Raw genomic sequence first — 25347 nt, 5'->3', positions numbered from 1 at the left:
GGTGTTGACAGGAAGTGTAACAGTTGACGCTGCTGCATGCGGGCTGATCGCATCGCATTCCAATGTGAGCGAGATGTAACCGCTGTGCGGACTTTATGTTTCCCAAACCGTATTCTGTCGTTATTTGAAGGAATAAAATGTCCAACTTGAAGGAGTCAAACACTTGTCCTGACGGCTACAGGGCTTTAAGCACAAATGAGCTGAGGGAGCTTTTACAAAACGACGACAAAATGGACCAAATCCTTGGACTCAATGAGAAGGTAAGGTATCCTCTGTTCCCCCAAAGAGCCAAAGTGCTGTGAGGAATTTGCGCTGTTTTAACGCTTCGTTAAATATCTCATTTTCCCGTTAACGATACGGTTTCAGGCATTTCCCGTCTATACCCCTATTTTCATCGCTGAAAATGAGCGTTTATGTCATTTAATGTGCGGTGTATAACGCAAATCTGCTTTACATGGCTCATCGATTGTCTGCGTGGCGAGTGGTCGGATTTCCAATTCGTTTCCTTGAACCCGGGTCTCCTAATATTTGCGGTGAATTACTTACGAACTGAAGCGAGGGTAAAACACAAAGGGGTTTGTTTGCGCGGTCTGCATTTATTTAACAAGCGTAAAACGTGCAGGAAGCCTCATACTGAGGTGTTGAAGACCCCATAACGTTACGCGCCGTTATGTGGCTTGAGTTCTTACGCCAAATTCCCTTTAAATATCTCGTCACCCTGTTCAAATAATCGCCTAACTCATTTTTTCAAGTTTTGCATGAAACACAAAAAACTTCAACAAAAGTGTAACATATGAAATATATTGATAATTTCACTCAAAAAGGATGTAACAAATGATGGCTACTGGCATAGTAATAACACTGTGTGTAAATGATGTAACTTAAGAGAAATAAATGACTTAGGCAATTTTTTGAACATGCCGTTGTGGCAAGATATGGTGACACTTTATTTTGAAGGTGTCTACATAAGAGTCACACAAGTCTGTCAGAAACATGACATGACAATTATATGAGCATTAATGTTACTTTAAAGTGTCATTAATGTTCATGACACATCCCATGTCATGTTTATGGCATGCTCATGTCACTCTTATGTAGACACCTTCAAAATAAAGTGTTACCATACCTTGCTTAAGTCACAAAGGCATGTTCAAATATTTGCCTAAGTCACATTTTATTTTGACTTAGGCATAATAAATCTGCTTAAGTCACACACTTGACATTATCTGGCCATTATCTTAAAGGGGTAAAATCACATGATCTGATCAACTGAGGATGTGGGCGATTTTACCATAGGTGGCAGGCGTCATGAGGAGATGATTTTGACAAAAAATGACTTAGGCGATTATTTTAATAGTGTGACGATCTGTAAATTAAGTGGATCCTTATCCGTTAAAAGACTTTCACATGAGGCAAAAACATTACTTATGAAAACATTAGTTCCTATGACATACTTTAAAATTCGGCAGTACTTTAGTATAAATAGCAAGACTTATTTGAATACAATTTAAACTTTTAAAACAGGTCGTCCTCAGTCCTGTTTCCTCAAATGATGTTTTGGCAAGCAGTACTGCCGTAGATTTCTTCGTGGTGTTAGATTTATGACGAATTGAGCAGTGGTGTCTTAACAATCAGAAAATCCCTCAAGTCTTATTCTATCATGAGTGTTACTTTGAGTATAAACATGGAAAATTAAAAATGGCAGATTTTTTAAAAGGAATTTCACGTGACTTGCTCCCTATGTCAAAGACTCACGTTTTGGGGCAACATGATGACCTTCCTGAAATGAAGTCATAGTGATTCCCTCTTTCTGTTGTTTACACGCCAAACAGATTCAAGGTATACCGATGGTTTCCAAACTTTCTTCCATGGGCCCCATTTTGATTAGCTTTGCCTTGGAGGGGGTGCTCAAACAGAAAAGAGCCTCAGTCAGGAGTCAGTGGGCTATAGAATTGCATGGCTTTCACAGTTATGGGTGGAGTGATAACAACAGTGAATTCAGTGAAACATAACCAGGGTGGGATTGTCACGTCATAAACGTTCTCACTGGGGTTGTAGAAACACCCAAGGAGTTAAATGATTAAGAAATGCATTGATATTGTTGGACCTCCCACTTTGAGAACCACATTTGCATTGCTGTCTTCCACTACAGTCCTCTGCTTTGATTTATTAAGGTGCTAGAAGCTGAATGTCATGTGATTTTGCTTTGAAAACAAAGAAAGACATTACTCATTAGCCTGGTTCTTGGCGCCCAGGATGTGACATTTGAAACCTGGCTCTGTGAATGAATTGGGATGATGGAGCAACAGTGGTTGAATCTCACCAAGAGGTCATACAATCCTACCCCCCATGGGAGCAGAGCAGTGTGACTCAGAGCCACAATCCAGAGAGCTTGGGGGTGTTTTAGCAACCATTCATCCCAGCTCCCATTTGTCTGTCATTAGCTAATAATACAGAGCTTGTGTTTGTGCAGAGGACATTTATCCTATAAGTAATCTGTCTCTCAGTATTGTAGTCGACTTTACTGTGGAAAATATATCAAACATTGCTCTACTGTATCACGGCTGGCTGGTTTTACATGTCTCATCTCCATATATGTTCTTTGGAGCAGGACGCTTCATTAGTCGCTTGTTAATAATGAATGTTATGTAAACCACTGACTTTAATCATTTGTGATGATTCATCTACATGAATACAGCTACAGCTGCCTGATGGTGGAGCATTCTTCATCTCATTAATAATGTGCACACACAAGCTACATGTCATGTAATGTCATGATGTTTCTTGTCCAGTGATCTGAAACATCAGCTAATGTCAGGCTCAGGAGGTCAGTCTGAGAATCCAATCCACAAACTGATGTAAAAATTAATCAAAGGATACATAACATACTTAATTATTTTGTAAATGAGTCTGCACTGAGTATCAGAAAGCACCAAAAGCTGCAAAATGCTCCACAATTTTACTACTTTATTATAGGCTGGACCTGAATATCAGATATTCATTCATTGCGTAGATATTAGGTTTTCACTTTAAATATTAGTTTTATATTTGTTCTTTTTTTCAATACTGTAAGTATCAGAATCCTGATTTAATGCCTTCAGTTACACCAAAAGACACATGTTGCAGTGCAGTATTTTCACTTCAGCTGAGTCTTTACTGCGTTTCTTTCTCTCCTCCTTTTGATCTTCGTGTTTCACCGAGGGCAGGGCTTTGCACACAAACACACTCACCTGGTGCGGAGCAGAGAGAAAGTTGCAGTGACGACTCAACAGTCCCCTAACTAACATGTAGCTCTCTGATATTAGCTGCTCTGTTAGGCTGCAAAAACAGCTTCACAACTTTGCAGACATTAAACTGCTATTGTGTCACTGCAAAGCGGGGAGCAAATAGAGAGAGGAGAGGCAGGCAGCGTAAAGTGGGTTTATCAGAACTTTGAGGCACCTTTCACATTACACATACTTGTCTGATCATCATTTATGAAAAATATTGACCATAGCTGCTTGAAATTCATCAAAGATGGTGCAAAGAGAGTGTTATCAAGCTGGCCCGGGAGTACAGGGCTAGAGATACATAAAAAATTCTCTTTCATGGAAAAGACTTTTGCCACCCGTCAATTACATCTCAGACTGAATGCTTAATTGATGCCTTCGGACTGCAGAAGCCTAATTAAGCTGAGCCTCATTTAAGATAAAATATAAACACCTATTTACTGCATTTCATGTGGTCAGACATGTTAAACCACAAAAACAACAGTGCTGCTGCACCTCTCTGTCGTCGGCTCTGGTGCAAAACTACCAACACTTAAGTGCTCCCCAAGTGTCATTTGTCAGGAATGGTAAACACCGTCAGCCGGGCTTTACAGCTCTTGCATCAAAACACAAAAAAACACACTCCCCAAAGACTGCAGCAGTTGTTGTTTGATAAACGGGGCGGTCTAAAGGAGGAAATGGCACGTCCGTTTTGACTCCTTTTTTTAAGGAAAAACGTGACGGATGATTCATTTGTAAGTCTGAAAAGAGCTGTGTTATCTTTATTCTCACAGGAACATTTTTCAGAATGAACAGCAGATCTGTAGTATCTCTTTCTGCACTCAGACAGACCTTCTTTTGACTACAGGGCACATTCTGCAAATTCCTCTGTACTTGGGACTCTTACATCCTTTTGATGACCCGTAAAATGTGAGACAGATGCACCATACAACACCGGACCCAATGAGATGGCCTTCAGGCTCTAAGTGACTGACTGTTGAAGGAAAGCAATTGAGCAAGAAAAGTATCCGACTGGGCAGAATCACAGGAATGCTGCCACTTGATGGGTTAGTCAAAGCGGATTCAGATTTGTAGTGTGAAGTGACTTTGTATCTGTGAGTCACAGTCTCTTCCTTTTTATGTTTCTTAACAGTGTTGCCGTGACAGTATTCTTTGGCTTGACTTAAAGGGAGTGGCGTTCATTTTAATAATTTATAGCTTTCTTATGGTCTAGCGACAGCGATTACCCGGCCATCCCCCCATAGACGCATACCCACTCAAAACATCTCCCATTCCCTCAACAGCTTGTGGAAGCCATCCAGAATTGTGACCTTTGACCAAAAAATTTACTTTTTTAGGCTCAGGGTTTCCACTTGTTAAATGAAATATTAAATAAGGCTACATCACCCAGAAGGGCCAGTATGTCAGTGGTGGAAGTGGTATTCACAGGGATGGGAATTGATGAGTTTTATGGATACCAGTGCCACTATGAATTCTGCATTTTGGTCCAATTTGATCTTTGTGTAGAAAAAAAGTAGGCTGATACAGTTTATCAGCATTCCTTTTCATTTATGCTTTCTTTGCTAAGTCATAACACCTAGATCCCAAACCAAGGAAGCAGTGGCACTCATGCGTAGAGTGTCAAGTACACAGCATTCCTGAAATTTACACCCATGTTGCTCTAAAATATGTTTCAGCATGTTGCTGGTGTTTCCACACTTGAAGTGATCTTTATACAGACATTTTAGCACTGTTGTCATCTTTCTTTGTGAGATGACGCTACGCTTTGGAACGTTTCCTCTCCGCCCTAGACTTCATCCTTGTTGCAAGTTTCCATCAGTGTAGAGGCATGAGTTTACGCAGCTGTCAGAAAAGAATGTCGACGCTGCTAAAAGAAATTAATAACCTCTGAGGTATACGATTCTAATGTATTGGATAATTTTTCCACCAATTCTCACCTGAAACAAGCTCTTGATTCCCATCCCTAGGTACTTCTTAACCTAAGCAAGCATACAGTACAAAATAAAAAATACTTCATTACAAGTAAAACTGCTTCAATCAAAATTCTCCTTAAGTCGAGATCCAGAAATGTTGGTAGAAAAGTACTGAGTAAAAGTAATAGTTCTGCAGAGGGTGAGGTTGAAGCACATTTTTATTATTGGTACACAATTTTTTGTTGGCCTGGCCTATGAAATAAATTCTGAAATAATTTATTTATTTTGTTTAAAACCCAGTTCTTGTATAGATTGTACAGCATAACATAGTTGGACTATTCCAAGGTATCAGTGTCATAATGCAGTTTTCAGTACACATGGCCAAAAAAGGTTTGGTGCCTGATGCTGTGAAGTCTGCATTGGTTTCGATCAATGCGCCTTAACATGGCCAAATGGCCCCTGTATCCTCTTTTGGCGTCTTGCTTTTTGAGCTCAGTTAAAGTCAAGGTCTAGTTTGACCATGATGGTGACGGTTATTTAAGAAGCAGCAGGTCTGTGACTGGAAGGACACCAGTGCAGTTCTCGGGGCTGGCTTGTTTTGTACAATGTGACTAATTTACCCTCTTCCCTCCTTCAGCAGGTGCACTTCACCTTCAGGTGATTCAGTGTCCTGTGCAGCCCCCATTTGCCAGCAGAAGAAGATAAAGTAGTCTGCCTCCAACAGTGATTCAAACAGTGCTTGTATCAGGCAGCTCTCAGCTTTCAAATAGAGATGGAAAACTATCTAAGTCCGACCTCCAACTCTGGGCAGATTCAGGGTGTATGAGCTCATGCAGTCTAACTCTGCATTGTGTTGAATAGAAAACAAGAAGCCCTGGGCCTTTGTTTCAGCAATTTATTGCAACATCACTGCACCAACATGACTAAACTGCAACTGTAGAGAAACATAACATTAACATGGTCTCTCCTGACATAAATGTCCCCTTTGCCTCTCTAACACCACAAACAGGGTGAATTAGTGTAGAAAACGACATAAAAAATGTCCATACACGATCCACACCCCAAGATATTTCATTGATAAGGATACATAAGAGAGAAAAGCACCAAATCCTCATATTTAGTGATGGAAGTTTGTCCTGAAAAATGACTTAAACCATTGATCCAATATCAAAGTATTAACAGATTACTTTTCAGGGAACCCACTTATCGATTATTTAATTTATCATTGCAGCTCTAATATAAAGCGAAAATAAAATACTGTCAGAATAGACAGTGAGGAAAATCTTTACCTTGGAGGAAGAAATTACAGGAAATGAAGAGAGAAAGTAGAGAAAACATAAATACACATACAGTGTAACAAGCACTTTAACTCCTCTTAAAACATTGAACATTAACCTTCTGTAGAAAAGTGTAGGAATTCTGTATTAAAATGTATTCACATAAAATTGTATTAGTAAGAGTACAGTATAAGGATAGGCAATACAAGGTGGCAATAATTACACAGAATGCGTTTTTATATGTCCTTCAAAATAAATGCCCTTCTTTTGTCTTATCCACATGCATGTTACGGGGATTTATAAAAATCCTGTACCCAATGTATTGCAACAACATACACACACTAACACCAGCTCTACTACAGTCATGATAGACTAATCTGATATTTGTTGACTTTGTACTTCTGTTAAGTTTCAGGAGCTCCAAGTGGACAGGGAGACTTTGCAGACGACCAATCGGAGCTTGGCGGAGGAGAGCCTCGCCCGACGACCCCGCCTTTGTAACGGCAAACTCCAACTGGCGGAGAAATACCGGGAACTGTCCAACCTGGCAACCAAATGCTGGGAAAAACAGAGTCAGCTTGGTGAGTTTGACCCACCACTAAAGAGACAAAGAGGAGGAGGGGTGCAGGGGGTGACGCTTCTGGTTTCATATAGGATGCCACGGCCTAGTCATAAGTCAAGAGGAGTGTGGTTGAGGTTAGAAGGTCTGAATTGGATGTGTAAACATGGCCTTACTAAGTGAAAGTGTAGCACATAAAATGTGCTTTTTTAAAAGCTTTCTATATGACCTTCAACATCGGACTATTGTTGTCGTCTTTATTTACTTTAACAGCCACAGAGCCCTTGTAAGGTTTTATGTAGACTTCAGGAAAAACAAACCAAAAGAAGAATCGCAGAAAAGGTTGTGTCCTAACCACTTAAGGTTAAATATAATTATACACGATATGCCACAGTGGCTCCTTATTGTCTTACCTTATAATTGCAGAAAGACATTCACTGCACGCTTTAAGACAAACAAAATTCAATCACTTTTGACGAACTGTGACACTCTCACTGGTGCAGAGAATAAGAGACGTTTCACATCAGAGTACAGAAAAGCTTCAGAGCGTCAGTGAGACGAGCCTTCAACTGCTCAGCGAAAAGCCTCAGCATGACTGGAGTTTTGGTCATGGGAACGAAATGGAGCATATCAAATGCCAGCAGGAAGCTTGCAGCAGTTGTCAAGGAATTTGCGGGGTGAAAGGGGCCTTGTCTTTGTTTAGGCAAGTCATGCTTTTTGACGGGGCAGCTATAGGGCAACACCAGAGGATGTCTTCTTAAGCCTTGGCCCTAAATTTTAAGCCTCATGGGCAAGCTCTAAAAAATTCCTCACAGTGTACAGAGCCAAGCCAAGAGCAGGTGATAAAATAAATCTGCTGCATTAATTTCCCGAGGTAATGTCAACTGCTACTTATTTACGACTGTTGAGTGTGAGCTTTTATGGAGCAGGCAAGTTTTTGGTTTACTGTAATGAAGAGATTTTGTGCTACAGGCTCGGCTGCCGGCCAGTGATGGAAGTTGGGTGGAATGTTAAACTTCCTGTCAATGTGTGCGCGCATTACGCAGATGCTGTCCCACCTCCCCAGCAGAGCAGGATGGGTGGGGGTCTGTCCTTCCTCTGCAAAACATCTGATTCTCATTTGCTGCTGCAACAAGGGAGGAGAAAAAAAAAGATGAATGAGGAGAGCTTTTTTTAGGGCGAGTAATAGCAGCAGAGACAAACTGTGGAGTGGATCAAGGCGGACAGCTGCATTGTTTAATACATCCTGTGCTGTTTGGTGGATTGGGCTGTGTGACCAGAGAAGGATGGTGGAGTGTGTTGTCGTTTTGGTCCCCAGGTGGAGTTTAGACCTTGATTGTCTTTCAAAGTCAGCTCCAAACAGTTTCTCACAACTATTATTTGCATCTGCTTTTTCCTGCTGTGAGACTAGTTGTTAGTAATCTGCACTGACTATTGATCTTTTGAGATAAAAGATAAAGATTAACCTCACACGCAGGCCCACACCTGGATGATTCTGTTCTTTTGAAGCAAGCCAGTCTCTTAGAAGTTACATCTTTATACTCCTAATTCGAAAGAAAGAAATTGGTACCAGGATTATTTTCAGTGACATGAGTAAATTGAAGGGATATGGATGGCGGGCCTATAAATTGCGCCGGATTCCCAGGTGTGGCTAGGTTTGGGCAACAATAGCACTTCAGTGTTAAGGGCAGGATTGTGGTTTTGGTTAAATATTATTAAAGTTTATAGAGTTAAAATCTAATGAAGTAAACATGTCTTGTCTTGTGCTTAGGCTGTGACGGTATGGATTATTTTTCTCACTGAGGTTAAAAAGTAACAGACAGCTAATGCGTAACCGCGATGATGCAGTTATCGTCACTGCCCATCATGTGCTTTAAGTCACTAAGTGTCTAAAGATAACAATAAAAAACTTTAATAATGCTTAAGATGCTCTTGTTTTGCGAGAGGATATAGCGGAGAACGTAAATAGGTTCATATCAGTTATTATGAACCGATGAAAAGCAATAATATCCAGTATGTATTAGGCCTGTTTTTTATGTTAATGATAACGGGTCAAGTGTTGACAGTATCAGAACACTTTGAGATATTTTCGGCACAGCCACAGTGCTATTTATAACATCAACACACATGTCAGTTATGGTGTCACTATGAATCAAAGCGTATGAGCTTCTTTCTAGATGTTGCTCTTATACAGTTAGAAATCCATGTAAAAAAAAAAAAAAAGTTAACAAGAGACCAATATTTCAGGTGACAGCAGTGTTCAGAGCAGAATGCGCTGCAGCCACAACAACATAGAGTAACTCGTTTGTTTTTAGTTTAAAAATATATCCACAATCATGGAAACGCTTCAGTGGATATATTGCGGATTCATATGCCCATTGGGCTGCTTTTCCTGCATATTTATATGGTGTGTATGGGGCTTTTGTAAGAACTATTCATATCATGAATCATTTGACTAACGGCTACATTGCACCTTTGTCTATCACAGTTCTTTTATCCCCTGTAATCCACACGCCAAGCCACGTTTTAACATTAAAATACCATGAAGATGCAGAAATGACATTCTTGTGACAAAATAAATGAAATGTAATATCGAATTGAACTTTTACCCACCAACCACACAGAAAGTCCTCCACACTCCCTCTGGATCAGAACAAGCAGAGGTCAGCCTCAGACATCCTACGACAGGACTGTACTTGCTATGTCTTATTTTCATACTTGTATTTGTGATGTTGGGTGTGGTCATCAAAGTGGGATTATGGGCTTGTTTGTTGCCATCAAAGCAGAATTAAGTGAATGTGAACTGTGAGACATGCCTTTATATTCACTTCCTCTGGGAACCCAGCTGACTGTTTTGTAGCTGGAGAACAAAGTGCATATGGTGTCTAGTAACCAAGCTTTTTTTATTCGGGACTTTCCATATTCAGATTTGAATAAAAGCATTATTCTAACTTGTGGGTTTGAAGGCTGAAAAAGATCTGAATGTTTCTTTGTGTCTCTCAATTTTGCATTGCAGATATTTGAGATATTTATGAGATGTTTTGCTGTCAGGTCAGATTCCCTTTTGCTGAAGGTGTTACTAACAGTCAGCAGCAGTTAGGTTAAGCTGTCAGACAAGCCACAGGGGTAAAGTTCCTGTTTAACACCTCAAAAATCTGCTGGTTTGATACCCAGTAAAGGCACTTTCAGCTTGGTTGTGCGTTCCAACATAATTGGCTGTGTTCGCGGTGTGTAGATGCTGCACTTGTGAAGTCATTATTGCCTGTTAATTTACCAGATATAATTTTTTTTGTTGCTGGAATAATACATAATACAACCCTGACTCCAAAAAAGCAGGGCTGTGTCTAAATTGTAAATAAAACTGTGCATTTTTTTTTATAGATATACACTCAAAATTTGATGCATTTAGTTTTTACACAGTGCCCCACTACTTTTGGATTTTGACTCGTATTATGAATTTCTCATTATTGGCTGTTAATTGAATTAGATATGTATCATACATCCCTACTTAAAATGATGTGTGTATGAAGATGGACAGGAGATGGCATGAAACTCCCAAGTCCTCCCCTAAACAAAAATAGTTCCAGCTACAAATGTCTATGCGAATTTTGAAGATTTGCATAAGAAAAGCTTGAAGGAAACATCAAAACTCAATAAAACTTTTGAAAAAGCACACACAAGTTTGTCATTTTAGAGAAAATAATGAATGCGCTAAACGGAAAGGCTTTTTTCGAATAAATTCTGATATAGCAAACATTTTACTTGCACGACTGATGAGCTGTTTCTGCTCTGTCGATCAAGACGAGCTAACATGAAAGAACAATTATAAGTTGCCCAATGAAATCTATTTTTTATACATTTATACATTTATTTATTGGGTGGCCAAAGTTGTCCGATTAACAACCTTTTTTTGTTATTTTTTCTCTCTCGTGCAATCTCTACTCTGTTTACTGACAAATTAGCCTACAGCAATACATTACACAGCCATCTTCTGACCAAAGTACATTCATGCAGCTTAGTTCATTTGCTCTAAATCAGTTGATGGAAACGTTCCTAATTCACAATTTCTTTAATGCAGCGTTTTAAAATTTTGCTTCAAAATTCGATTTGACTTTAATGGAAACACGGCTAGTGACATAGCTGAAGGTTGGCTTTCCAAATGTGAATTAAAGCAGGGGAAAATTCGTTGAAATAGATCAAACAGTCTTAAAACCAGAATTAATCCCATGAGCTACGCTGACGAAGACTATACAGGCCAAGGAAAGTTCATCAAGCCGCAACAGAAGGAAAAAAGATGTCATGGTGCTGATCACACTGATTGACACATTACACCCCAGTGATGAGGCTGCAAGCAACAGATGGTGGAAAAAAATGCATATTGTGATTACAAATGTTGTTTCTCTCAGTAGAGCTTGGCAGCATTCAGCTCAGTTTCATGAATTTGGTTGGAAATAACAAAGTGTTAGACTCTGTTTGTTTCACACAAAGCTGTGAAGCTGTTATCACACTTGTGTTGGATGTAGCACAAAGCCTCTCAGGTTGCTGTGCGTTGACGCTGTGTTAGCAGAGGACAACATGAGGCCGGAGTGCTGCAGGGGTGTAATTCACCGCTGACTCGCTGGCTAATTTTCAAGCCTCAGATACATCCATGCCCTGCAAGGCCCCATCTGTAATACCATGACCTATTTGTGTATAATCAGCAGCAGAAAGCTTGCCCGGCATGTTAAACTGCATTTCTTCACTTGATTTCTCATCACCATTCAGTACAGTAGAGATAGCGCTTTTTTAAATTCTTTATTATCAACCTATGGCATCTCTTTGTTTCCAGCTGGTGCTCCATCAGTCAGTCCCATTGATATCTTGCAGCCAGGTCAGGCATGAAGCATGGAAATCTGTTGTGCTTAAAGGCAAGAATGCATGCTGTATGGGAAGTCATTGTGCAATCATATTTTACTGACATTTCTGTTTGTATTTCATATAGAATAAATCAGTCCACTCCCTTTTTAGCATTTTACCAGACCATTATAGGTTTTTACACAACCTTGCAAAAGTCTCTCTCTCATGTCAGAATTGATAAATGAGCACCTCTACATTCTTGCGATTGATTTGCAAGCCATACGAAAAACGTTATTGAACCAAATGAGCTGACATAATGGATTAATTCCTAAAATGTAAATAAACCATTAACGTGAAAGACTCTCCAACCAGTAAATGTTTTTAATTAGGCATAAAGAATAATGTTTAATGTAATTAAAGCAGGAACGTGTTGCTGTATTGCTCTATAAATGAATGAGTGATGCTCACGGTATCTGTTGACAGCAGCTGATTGATACTGTTTGAAAGTTTCTTGTTCACCTCATTAAATCCCTGCAGCCATTTGAACACAACAGAACAGATATGTTGATAAGCGTGTAGCCTCTGATTTTAGAAGAGCAGCTTCACAGTGTAATGCCACTGCACACAACCATCCCACTGTTTACCTTCATTAAATCCTGTGCAAATCACACCAAGCTGCTACAGAATAACCACACAAGCTTCAACAAACACCAGACTGGTCTGTTATAATTCAGTACCCTGCCTGTTTACGTGTAAGACATCGGATTAGTGAAGCTCATCATTTGCTGGATTTTACTCTTAAATACATTATGGTGGCAAATGCTGCTGTATCACACACGTTACAATATGACATAGTCTATTATAAATGTCAAAGACAGTAGAATTATGACTAAAATAGCACTGGATTAATTTGATCATATAAACGGCTTCAGCAGACATTGTTATTGTACTAATTTAGCATCTGCCTCTGGCTGCAGATTTGTGGAGCTGTGTGTTGACGTTGTGCAGCTCTGCACCTTCCAGACAACAACATGGTTTCCTGTAGAAGCCGTTTCCTCACTTTGATGCTATGCCCTGCTATGCTTTACAGAACGATAAGACCATGTGACTGACTCAGAGTGTATTTCTTAATAATCACACCTTCCGATCTATATTTAAGGTGGCTAACCTTTTTTGCACATTTTGATGCTCCTACATGCACCAACAATAGTCCTACACGCTTGCATATCCCAGTGAAATAATAAATGCACATTTCCCAGTTTTTGGACCAAATATACTTACAAGAAATCTGTATTTTTACATAAAAATCCTGGTTTCACATGTTTGATGACTCCTCCTGCACGTGTTTACAAAAATGAATTTAATCAAATGAGGCAACCAGCCAGACTCACCAGTTATGTAAAACTGATATACTGATAAACCGTAATACTCACCCTAATTCGCTTCACACCCTGGGTTAGGGTGAGTTACACTTACAAGTTACAATAATATTGGTCTACTTAAGCCAACCTCTGCATCCTGTAATGACAACCCTCACATTTGATAGTATTTAATAGAAGCAGTATTAGGGAAACTGTTTGCATTTTCTCACAGAATGCTTTTAGGGACCAGATCACAGCAGATACACAAGCGACTATACAACCCTCTAATTCCTCTCATACAGGTGAATTATTCCTGTACTTTATATCAGTGTTTACCCAGGGTGTCTGTGAGCTTTAGCATGGTCCATTAACATGTTGACATCAGCTGTTCACTGAGAGGTTGCCTCTCAGCCCACACAGTGACAGTAACTGTCACATCGATCAGTGTTTCCAATAGCACCAGTCCTCCAAGAACACAATGTTTGGACTTGCTGCAGAGGATTTTAATGCTGACTCTAAACCTCACCTCGCTGAACATCTTGACAGTCAGGGCTTGAGGGGTACTGGTGCCTGACGGCCGATCCGATTATCGTGTTGTGGGAACAGGTTCTTCAACTTTTAATGACTCCAGACCTGTCGAAGCCCAACAACAACACGATCTTTGCACAAACATGCTTGATTTGTTTGTCCAGGCAGCAGCTGGGGCTTTGGCACGGTCCAGGACTGAATATAAGATGTTTGGAATTTAGCTTAAATAATTGACCAAAATGAATAATGAATGATTACTCCATTTCAAACCTGCCATTTAATTTTAATGGCCTAATTGATTAGTTGAGTAATGTTTGTATTTTTACATGACTCAACCAATCACTTCAGCACTAGTAGGCCTTAGTCTGCAATTAGTGAGATAATTGGTCTTTTTAATGATATCACTCTAAAATACACTTATATTATCCACCAAATTATAGTTTTGGTTGTATTTGTTCAGTTACAGTGGAGATAAATAGGATTTTATATTTGGTGGTCAAAACAATTGAAATTATAGGTTTAAAAAATGAAATAGCAACATCTCATAATCCTCCTACTGCCAGCCGATGTCATCTGCACGGTTTCTTCAGTAGAAAGTCCCAGTGTAAACTGTTTGTAGGCAGAAGACCCGTACAAAAAAAAATTAACTGCCTGGATAGATGCTACATGAGGGAACGGTCAGAAAATATGTTTTTTTCCCATAATTTGAACTTTGTGGAGTGACCCTATAACAGCAGGGCCAAAGGGAGATGATGCCAATCTCTCGATCCGTCTGTCAGTCCCTCTGTCCATCTGTCTGTTCCCAGAGAATAAATCTGAATAGTTTTGGTTTTAGCTAGTGCCTCCATAAAGTCAGGAATTTCTTCTGACAAGCACTCTGGTCCTTGGCAAGGTATCTAAATTTTTTGCATGAAATTAGTTGCAGATATCATTGACCCAAGTGGAAAAATAAGTGTGTGTGTGTATGTGTGTGTGTTTGTTCTTTCCAAAAGTTTTCTTTTGTGGAATATAATAATCATTGAGGCTTCAAGGGGGCTTAATGATTTAAGTCTTGTTGAGCAATAAAATAGAAGATTATGATTAGGGTTACAGCCAACAATAATTCTTTATAATCTGTTGTCACATTTTATGACGTCATCATCTGAAATCCTCAATTCATATGAAGTGGTATAAGAATGTTGGAGCTGAAGTTTGGGTTGTTGTGGTCTTATAAATGCTATTGTTGCTGTTAGATTGATGCAAAACAAACAATTGGCATTTTAATAAAGAAGTCAGACAATAGTTGGCATTTTTCCATCATTCTGGGACCAACAGTGATCTAATTCATGCTGCACACAGCGTGAGTCTGCAAACAGCGAAGTTAAAGTAGTTGGTTGCCTTGATGGGAAGCTGGTGTTGCAGGCCGGCGCCTGCAGCCCTTCTTCTAACAGTTCACTGTGGCTGCTTCATTACCTGCTGCAAAATTTCAAACTGATTCACTCTCAAAATGCTGAAAATGATTGTTGCCTTGTTTGTAGGCCTTTCTGATGATCTATGGCAGTCAATGTCACTGACAAACGTATTGCATTTCCTGAACTTCACAATAAAAGTAAACTTGTGTTTAAATTGTTAAGCTGCTGAAAAAGGATTCACAGTAACTTAAAACTAAAACAAAAAAATAGAATTGTGTAGCATTTAAGTGTTAATTTAGAATTCAATTGTCAGTGTTTGAGGCTTCAACTATTTGGAACAGCCCTAGAAAGACTCTCATACTGATGTGACAGGAAATAAGTGGACATAATTGATCTTAACAACATGTTTTGAGTCATGTTTTCAGGGAGGGGGGCAATCCTGCAAACTGCACCTTTTAACATTTACATAATTGTAGTAGTAGTATATCTATTCATTTTTATTAGATACTTTATTCAGTGCTTTGCTTTTTTATTTCTGATGTTAGAATTAAACATGATTTAAAGATCCAGATTTTAATAATCCAACAAGACAGTCAAGCTTTTAATAATCATCTTGTGAGTTTAGCGAATAAACAATAATAAAAGTGTGTGAATAGTTTAATTTAAATGTTTAAACGTCTGTTTATATTTGTGTTTGGTGCAATAATGGCATAATTTTCCATTTCAACATTGTTATCTGATATTTAACATTACAATCTAAATCATACCCATGAAGTTAACTACTCTTATGGGGTGCACAGAAAGTTTTTTTTACCCTCATATGACCAGAGGTTGTCAGGCAACATAAACATGAAAACATGAAAAGACGCTGTTTATTTTATCAATTAGTTTATTTCCTGTTTCAGCTTTAATTGTGTTATCTTAAATGTCTGGTATGAAGCATTTACTCGAAGCCAACTGCTTCATTAATAATGGCTTTTTAGGGAAACTTAGTCTGTAGCCCACACAGTGCTTAAGCCAGCAGTGTGACGGCTTTGACTCCTCATAATCTCATGTCTGCTCCCAGACGAAACGTGGTACTCCATCATCGACACCATTCCCTCGTAAGTGCAGCACTATACGCTCACTGGCCTCCAGGTCCACACCCCCACCCCGTCACTCTCTACCCCCTCAAATGTAGGTCACTTACAGCTGCTTTAGGAGTATTTGTTTGGCTGGCTGTCACCTCTCATTACACCCCCATCTCCCCACATCTGCTGTGTTGGGTCATGAACATGGCCATTCCCTAACGCATGCTTGCTTTTTTCTACTATACGTTCACACAATGATGACCAGAACGCTAAAATGTAGCGTGGAGCGATGGATTATTAATGCTGAGGTGATGGCGTTACAGAGAGCAGAATGTACTGAGAGGTTTGTTGAAGCTATTATGTTTTGGGCGCAGAAACCCTCTTTTTTAAAGGGAATTTATCACCTTTAAAGATCTTTGTGAATGATTTGGCTGCCAAGCTGCATTACTTCAGTGACACGCAGGGAACATTTAAAGATAAACTGGAATTACTACTGCCTGCACACAATGTCCATTTTCTTTTCATCTTTAGAGATTTCCCCCAGAGGCTTAGACTTATTAGAGTCATTACTGTGACCTTTATTTGCCCCTCAGTCTCCATTGAACCCAGTCTGATTTGTGGGGGTGAGCTGGGCTGTCACTGTGTCTCTTGAAGGGACAAGACACACTTTGCAGTCAGCTGGGTCAGGCCTGTTCATAATGATGGCCGACCACAAACCCCAGGAGGTGAACACATGCTGGGTTATGTGCTGCTCTTATACATATTTATCAAGCAGGCTGCAGCCATTTGTGCCTGTATCATTTAGTCATTACTTCTACATGGCATTAGTGGGGTTTCCAGTATGTAAGCAAGTGTAATGTTGACTGTGTTTTGTAATAAAATAATAAAATAAGCAAATCTCAAGCTGGGCTACAACTGTGGGAAAATTTGGTTCAACAGCACAAGGTCAGAAATAAGTACAGATAAATGGAGAAAGTAAAAAATGAATAATAAGAGATATGTCAAACTAAAATAAGAATAGAAGTAACGGAAACGAGAGCAATTAAAGAGAAGAGCTTAGATTTGTTTACATTTAGGCAGATTGGCACCATTGATCACTGAAATAATGGTTTTAGTAAGTGGTTTAAGCAAAACAGAAAAAAAAGCGACAAACAGTTGCTGGTTCGTCTTTCCTTAAATGTGAGAATTGTTTTCTTGGTTATAAGAAAGTTGGTTGGTTTTTCACAAATTTCCAACATTTTATTGTATTATATATTATATTATTTATTATAAAATAATTAATCCATTCATATAGAAATGAATAGGTAGTTTAATCGATAATAAAAAATAATTGTCAACACATGATGATTTTCAGACAAGCTTGGGGTTATAAGGAGATCATTTTCTGTGATTTCTGCCTAGATATATGGACGTTTGAGTTTGAAGGACATCTACCACAATGATGAGATATGAGGTCTTTGAGAGGTAGAAGACCCACTCATTCTAAACATATTTGGATCATTTCTGTTTGTTCAGATTTTACTGAGTTATGACTCTGAGAAGGACTGTGATTGATAAAGTGAATGGTTTAAATGTACTTTAATTGCCTCTATGAACTTCAACTCTCCCTCACAATTTTTAAAGCTGTTGCTTTATTAGCTTTTTTAGCATTTGAGATGTGACGGGAAATGAAATTCTACATGTTCATTGTCAACTTAAACATGAGGCCGCCAGGGTTTCCCGATCCTAAATCTCTTAAGATTTCCGTTATCAACACAAGTTTGTTTTAATTTAACTTTAGTCACTTCCGTATTTAGTAACATTTATTAATATATTTCAAGAGCCTCTGAAGATTATTTTCTCTCTTTTTACATCTTTTCGATCTTTTCCCACCATTTCTATTGACATTGGTAAAGACAATCATACATGTTTTAAATACACCCAAAGGTTATGGAAGAGAAGTGAAAAAGATTCATTGCCATCCATATCTGAGCATTCAGTATTCATCAGTGTCTCCTGACAGTTTTCTGACCCAATGCATCACAGATTAAATATTGCCATTCATCAAGTTAGTGCTTTATCCTGACATAACGTTGATATTAACTGGTTTGAATGTTCAGAAGCAGATTTTATTTGATGTGGTTTTATGAACTGCTTGTCTCTGTCGCTTTGTTGAGGCTTCTTGGATTTTTTATTGTATTGACATGGACATAAATAATTCAAACATGGTGATTGTGTGTGAACATGAACACTGAACTCTTGGATAATTAATTGCTTGTTGAAGTTTTATTGATTTATTGACTGCAAACAGGAAAAAATTCAAATGGTGTATTTCGGAAAGTAATACTAGTAGATGGCAAAAATGAGACTCCGAAATGGGTTTCAGTTTCGTGGTCAAACCAAATAGACCAGCCTCCCAAAATAGCTAAAAGTTTAATATTTACAGCCTCTGTTTTCCCTTTTTTCTGGCCAAAAACTGTCCACCCCATCACCACCATCTCCTCGTCAGCACATACCCTCAAGGCTCTTTGTGATTTGGAAAATAATTTTCTCTGCTGCGGTTTCTTGGTTACTGGATTTTTCTTCCAACTCCAGTGAAGTCATACCTCATCTGCCTCTCTCTGCATGCATCACTGATGTGTCTTTGTCGTTGCAGAGGCTCATGTCCAGAAGCACAGCCTGCAGACGGCACAGAACCTCCTGCAGGAAGAAGTGGCACGTGCTGAGGAGCAGTCAGAGGTAGGTTCTTGCTCAGAATCAAACAGTCTTTCATCACTTTGGCAGCACAGTTGTGGATGATTCTTGAAAAGCCTGCAGTCTAGCTGACAGCCCACCCACTTCTGTGCAGTCTGATCTCTAAAGACATGAGGCATATACATACAGTGAGCATCTGAGAGCAACTAAGCCCACTCCCACCATCACAGCCTTTGTAGAAACCCCTTCACAGACTGTACATGTGTTCTGCTTCTCTTACATTCACATTGTAGAGGCTTAAGGATTTTGGCATACGGTTAACAGCTACCATGATACCATGCTCCGCATCTTTTTACTAAACGTTAATTTGTTTTGACGATGAAGCAGCATGAGTGCAGCAAGAGTCCTTGTACCGCTAAGTATTGTAGAATGGGCTTGTATGTTTTTGTTTGAATGAAAGAATTCATCTTCTGACTTGAGTAGAAACCTGGAGGAAGAGACATAATGAATATGTGGCCGTGTTTGAGATGCGTATTAACTAAGGATGCAACGATACACTTAACTCAGGATTTAAAAAAAACTCACAATACTGTGTTCGCAATACTTTTTCTAGGATTATTGAAGCAAAGTGAGATCGAGCAAGAGGATTCCTCCTTCTCTCAGAGATTTTTTCTTCTTTATCAATTTAAAGTATCCTTTTTTATTTTTTGGAGAAGGGTATAATCAATGCAGAACAATACGTATGTCCTTTTTTGTACAACCCTGTATCCCAAAAAGTTGTGACATTGTCAAATAAAACAATGTGTTTATTTGCTAATCCTTTGTGACATATATTCAATTGAAAACTGTACAAAGACAATTTATTTAACCTCTTAAAACTCACCAGCATGCCAGCAGGTAGGAGTTTGTTCATTTATTCCCTGAGAGGCGGGGTACACCCTGGACAAATCGCCAGACTATTTCAGGGCGGACACATTGAGACAGACAGCCATTCCCCCTCTCATTCACACCTACGGAATATTAAGAGTCACTAATGTAACCTAAGCTGTGTGTCTTTGAACTGTGGGTGGAAGCAAAAGGACCTGAAGAGAACCCACGCTAACACGGGAGAACATGCAAACTCCACATAGAAGAGCCACAAGCAGGCCTCGAAACTGCGACCCTCTTGCTGTGAGGTGAAATTGCTAATCATTACATCCCTGTGTAACCCAAGGTTAAAGTTAGGGTTAGTCATGTGTTACCATATGAATATAGGATCAGGCATATTCCTCGTATGCACTGTGTGAACATAAAATGGAAGGTTCTTGTTAGAAAAAAATGGTTATCTTTGGATAATCCGCATCATTTATTCTTTTAATCATGTATCCCATATAAATAGCTTAATCTGCAGGTTAACAAAAAACTAAAAACAATCACTTGTGTTAACATGATGCATTAATAAGTTGTCCTGAATCCTGCATGTTCTTTTTGCCTCGATCAGGACAGAGAAGGAGTCTTATTTCACAGATGAAGCCCACACTGCTGCTCCAGGCTTGGATTGATCCTCACAGCACACCTCCCCCACCACATGCGGCTCTGATCAATACCTCCATGACTCAGTCATTAGAGCGGCTGTCCCACTGATTGATTAAGCAACACCGAGCTCACAGCAAACAGCCTTGCTCAACTTCAGTACATTTGTTTATAAGAAGGACATTTGATTTCACACCTTCAATTTTCTAGATAAATACAATCATAACGGTTCAAAATATATGCACGCCTAACCCAAACACTGTTTTAGGAGACCTGAGTCAATATCTCTCTGTCTCTTCTTCTGTGACTATCTCTTCTGATCTAAGTTGTTTGAGATTCAGCCCTCAGAGGGTCGTTGCTTCACTGACTTGATTTTCTTGACAAGAAATGCACCAGTTTCCAAAACATCTCTCAGAATTCAGATGTCTTCATAGCTGTGCCACTGCCACTGCAACCGTGAAAACCTGGAAAAGCATGTTTTCCCTTGGCCTTGGTGTCAGACAAAAATCCCTGCCTTTGAAGCTTTGGCCCAACAGCTTCTTATTCTGTTGCCTAAAGTCAAACAAGCGTCCTGATTAGAAAGATTCCTCATCAGGTACCAACATGAAAACAGATATCTGATGAAGAAAGATGAAACATAACCTTGTTGTTGTCCTCAGTGCTCGTATAAATGACTTACAAAAAGACTTCAGTAGTTCAAATGGCCCTTCAGTCTTTAAGCTGGACTTGTTTTACTTAATTTAGATACATAAAGTTATTCTTGTATTTTATTATAATTTGTGCAGATATATGTGGAGCTCAGAGAACACAGGTTTGGGTTTTAACTCAAGTTCACAGTTTAATTTCCTTTGCTGATTATGTGTTAAAACTGGCGGATTGCTGCCAAGAGGGGACTGATGTTGTCAGGGACTGCGCTGTTGCCAAAGTGATGTTTTCTCTTGTCTTGTCTTTTTTGTTATGCACGCAGAGGTATTAAAAAAAACTTTGTAATGATGATGGATTCTCACGAAGAAGTCTTGCTAAAGTCTTGCCTGTGCTATGCAACTGAAGCAGTTTTGGATCACTCGCAGCCACAAACAGACAAAGGGAGTGAGGAATCAATAAAACAGGTTTATCAGAAATTATGAAGCACCACAGCCATGAGAGAGTCCTGGAACATACAGTCATACACGTGCAGTAAATATTAGGCTGATTGGCTCAGTCGTATGAGAGATTAGCTGTGGACATACAGACAGACAGGATCGGGCACACATGCACCCAAATGATAAATAACATAGACAACTGATCGATGTAGTATTCTTACATCTAATGTACTTTTTCATTATAAATTAATCCGCGTATTATATCCTAGATTAATTATTTTGTGTATTATACTAGATTAGTGTGAAAAATGTGAAAGTGAGACGTATTGATATGTCTTGTTTTTGCCCAAAATATTGACTAAACTATCATAAAGCATCAGAATCAGAGCATATTACTTAAATGATTAATCACTAGCTGCCAATGAATCGCCCATTTTTTCTCCTCCATAAAAATGAATGTTCGGTTTTTTTTCAATATTTAATGAACATTATTGTTTGCACACACACTGTACATTAAAATTAAATGAGCTTTGCCTGCAACAGCTGTTGTATGTTGGCAGAAAGGCCAATAATATTCACTGCGACCTAAGGTTATTTAACAGTGTCCATGCCAGATGGAGGAAGTCACAGTGGGAGGAGATGTAATAAAACACAAACTCCACCAATCACAGAACAGGGCCGACCAACTGTTCCTGGAAGGACAGTGAACGCTGTAAGATTTAACATTTAGTCCCTGATTCAGGGATAAAGAATAATAATAAGATAAACAAAGACAATGGGAAAATAAAATAATGAGACCCAACTAATCCTTTAAGTCTCAGCAGTTTCCCTTGTTTAAGGAATTTCCCTTGTCAGGAAAAAACAGATTTTAGTCTTCATTAACTGACACTGTGAGAGAGCAGGCCAGTCTGTGCACACTGCACCAGTCTGCGAGGAGAAACCAGGTCACTGGGAAAAATCAGGTTACACGGGACACTGGGAAAACATTAGGATCAGAAATAATCAATCAGCAATAGACTGAAAAATCTGTGGAAACAGGTTTAATAATCAATTAGTCATTTAAAACAGTTTTTCAAGCAAAAATGTCAAACATCTGATATGGATTTTGGACAGTTGATAGACATTGTGAACGGGGACTTACTATTGCACATTTACATTTTTCACATTGATGCTCTTGTTTTGTTGTGTTCTAGCTCACCTCTTTCTGAACGGTGGTGCGCTGTATTTTACATTTGTTTGAGTTGAATCATATTTAAAGTTCAAGAAAATCCTCAATTAGAAGAAGTTTTTCAATAAATGCACGATGTTTCTAAAGACACTGAGTAATCGTGTTAAGTAATCGTGATCTCAGTATTCACCAAAATAATCCTAATTATGGTTTTGGCCTTAATCGAGCAGCTACAATGACACACAGCTGAACATTTCCTATCTTTCAACCTCACTTATTTTACAACGCCTTTCGTTTTGGTGCCGGGCCTGTAAAACTAAATCAGAATTGGCTTTTAAACAATCACTGTGGTTCATGCTGTGTTTACTTCACAGATATAACTTCTGTCCTCACTGTTTAGCTCAACCAGACGAGGCTTCTCACATCCTGGGAACACATACAGAGACCGATCACACGGCTTTCAAGCGTTGCCAAAAGTAACAGTTGCAGCACATGGACCCTTTTGTTAGCTGTGCAAAATGTACTTACAGTGAAATATTGTAGCCGACAAACTATGCCAAAGTTCATGGGTAAACATCCCCGAGCTGATTAAATCCTCTTTATTCTTAGAGGAGTTTGTTTGAACGCTTCCCCGTAGTCAGACCTCCCTTTGTGTGTTGTCCTGGCCGCTGATGTTGGTTTATTTGTCTGCTCTGCTTCATAGGAGCTGCTGGAGAAATTCATGGAGGGAAACGTAAGCCTGGATGAGTTCCTGGACTCCTTCCAAAGCTCCAGGAAGACGTATCATATCCGCCGGGCCCAAGTGGAAAAGATGCAGGAGGTCGCAAAGGCCAAGCAGCAGCCGAGCAAAACCAATAGAGCGGAGGAGAGCAAAGAGGTGAAGAAGGACTTGGAGCAGCCTCAGGAGCCTCAGCGGCCCAACGGCTTCGTAGCACAGGGACCTCTTAGAGTGTTCCAGGTACGCTACGGCCTCACGCCAGCCATCCTCCTCCCCCATTACCCTGTTTCACCACCTGCCTCAGCTCCAGGCCATCAGAGTAGTACACCCCCACCTGAACCCCAACTGGGACAGATCCTCAGCCCCAGCACCCCACTCCCAGGACACGGCCAGCCGGTCGGCCTCAGGGTCATTGGACAGTTACCGGGTGGCTGGCCGGCTAACGGGCGGCCGGTAAGACTGCAGCAGCTTTACAGGCCGAACCCTCAACAGCCTGAACCGCCGTACCGATAAGCCAGAGCAGGGCGGAGGGCGAGGAGGATGAAAAGCCGGTTTGAGAGGTCTTCCAAGACATGGAACCAAACAGTGGTTGTCACAATCATGTAAGCAAAGACTGATCCAGAGACAGGCAGCACTGCAGACGTCCGTTTCTGTTCTCCATCCATGACACACAAATGTAACCAGAGCAGAGACAGGGAGGCGGTAGGTGACTAGGACCAGCAGGGAGGACTAGGGATGGGCTCCGATAGCTGGATTCGTTAAGCTTCGACGAACAAATCTCTCATTAAAACGTTTTATCTCTCCTTATTGTTTAATATTCATCATGGAAAACATTTAGATGAATCCGGCTGATTTATGTGTTTGGCCTCGGACAGTGGAAGCAGAGATGTTTGGGTTATTCACTGCACTACTTGCAGACTCTTTTTGCGGTTAGTGCAAAATTCTCCTCTGTGACACCCGTTCAGTAGCACAGGTAGTCGGCTAGATAAAGTAAGCACAACTTTAGTGACAGTGGACAGAGTATCGGTGAAAGAATTGTGAATTATTGACCTGCATTGGTTGGATGTCGCCACCAGTGTGCAGAGGCGATCCAAAGCAAAACGTGGTCAATCTGCTTATGTGTTGCAGTGATGAGAGATACCCATTGTCTAGATGCAAGCTTTATAAAGGCATTTTCACTCTCATGTCTCAGCCAGCGGACACGCTCTCATGCAGCTGTCTGCACCGGCTCCATGCAGGCTCCCATTTCAGCTACATGAATGCAACCTGCAGCATTTATTTATGCTTCAGGCCCATTTTTCATGGTTTGTTGTGGCCCAATAAAAAGTCATGAAATAATATATATTCATACATTTTGAAACCTGGAAGGAGCGTTTGCTGTCTCTACACAGGGCCAGAGAGTGGGACACTCTTTTCCAGTTTGTAATCCCACAGACTTGCTGTTTAGACTGCTCTCTGCTGTCAGACGCTTTCAAGTTTGTGGACAAGATGTAACTGATATAGCTGCTGTGTTGGCTGATATCTTTTCACATGAGTATGACGCTAACCCAGTCCATACACGGCTGACTGACCTCTTTTATTTTATCGTTGAATCTGGCGATTACTTTCTCCCAATCTCTCAAAGTCCAATTTGATGTCTTTAAACCCAGAGATATTCAGTTTATCATGATATAAAACCAGTGCTCAAAGTGGGCCGGTACTCACAGTACCAGCACTTGTTTAAAGCCAAACTTGCGAGGGAAAGGATTCAAACGAATTTAGTTAGTACATTTGACAAAATGCTATCGAACCCCATCCCTAGAGAATGAGTGAAAGTTATTTTACTTTTTTTTTTTTATTCTTTACATGGAGGGATGTGAAGCACAGGGTTGTGAAGCACATCGTCAACAGAGAGAATAAAAATCTCATTGTTCATTCATATAACTTTAGGACAGAGAATATTTGTCATCAAAGTGAATGATGGCATCAATAAAGGGATGTTTATTATAAA

At 39.8% G+C, this 25347-nt stretch overlaps 1 protein-coding gene across 2 annotated transcripts; it reads left to right on the top strand.

The window, feature by feature from the left end:
• Positions 1-41: 41 nt before the first annotated feature.
• On the top strand, positions 42-25347 carry vps37d (VPS37D subunit of ESCRT-I). 2 transcript variants are annotated; one of them, XM_059351369.1, is made up of 4 exons: positions 42-260; positions 6875-7040; positions 18840-18922; positions 23343-25347. In XM_059351369.1, exons 1-4 carry the CDS (start codon positions 138-140, stop codon positions 23868-23870), a joined length of 900 nt encoding a protein of 299 aa, XP_059207352.1. In that variant the 5' UTR covers positions 42-137; the 3' UTR covers positions 23871-25347. The 2 variants fall into 2 exon arrangements, with proteins under 2 accessions (XP_059207352.1, XP_059207351.1); XM_059351368.1 differs by having other exon boundaries at positions 6869-7040.

This window comes from Centropristis striata, chromosome 15 (assembly GCF_030273125.1).
Source record: "Centropristis striata isolate RG_2023a ecotype Rhode Island chromosome 15, C.striata_1.0, whole genome shotgun sequence".
In the NCBI taxonomy this organism is placed as follows: Eukaryota; Metazoa; Chordata; class Actinopteri; order Perciformes; family Serranidae; genus Centropristis; species Centropristis striata.
Note: the sequence above shows the minus strand (reverse complement) of the source record. Positions and strands in the feature narration are given on the sequence as shown.

What these genes read in the sequence shown, in the direction of transcription:
- vps37d (XM_059351368.1), top strand. Translation starts at nt 138, where the DNA reads ATGTCCAACTTGAAGGAGTCAAACACTTGTCCTGACGGCTACAGGGCT. An exon ending in GGAAAAACAGAGTCAGCTTG is followed by an intron (nt 7,041 to 18,839) that starts GTGAGTTTGACC and finishes TTGTCGTTGCAG; the next exon opens with AGGCTCATGTCCAGAAGCAC. An exon ending in GTGCTGAGGAGCAGTCAGAG is followed by an intron (nt 18,923 to 23,342) that starts GTAGGTTCTTGC and finishes TCTGCTTCATAG; the next exon opens with GAGCTGCTGGAGAAATTCAT.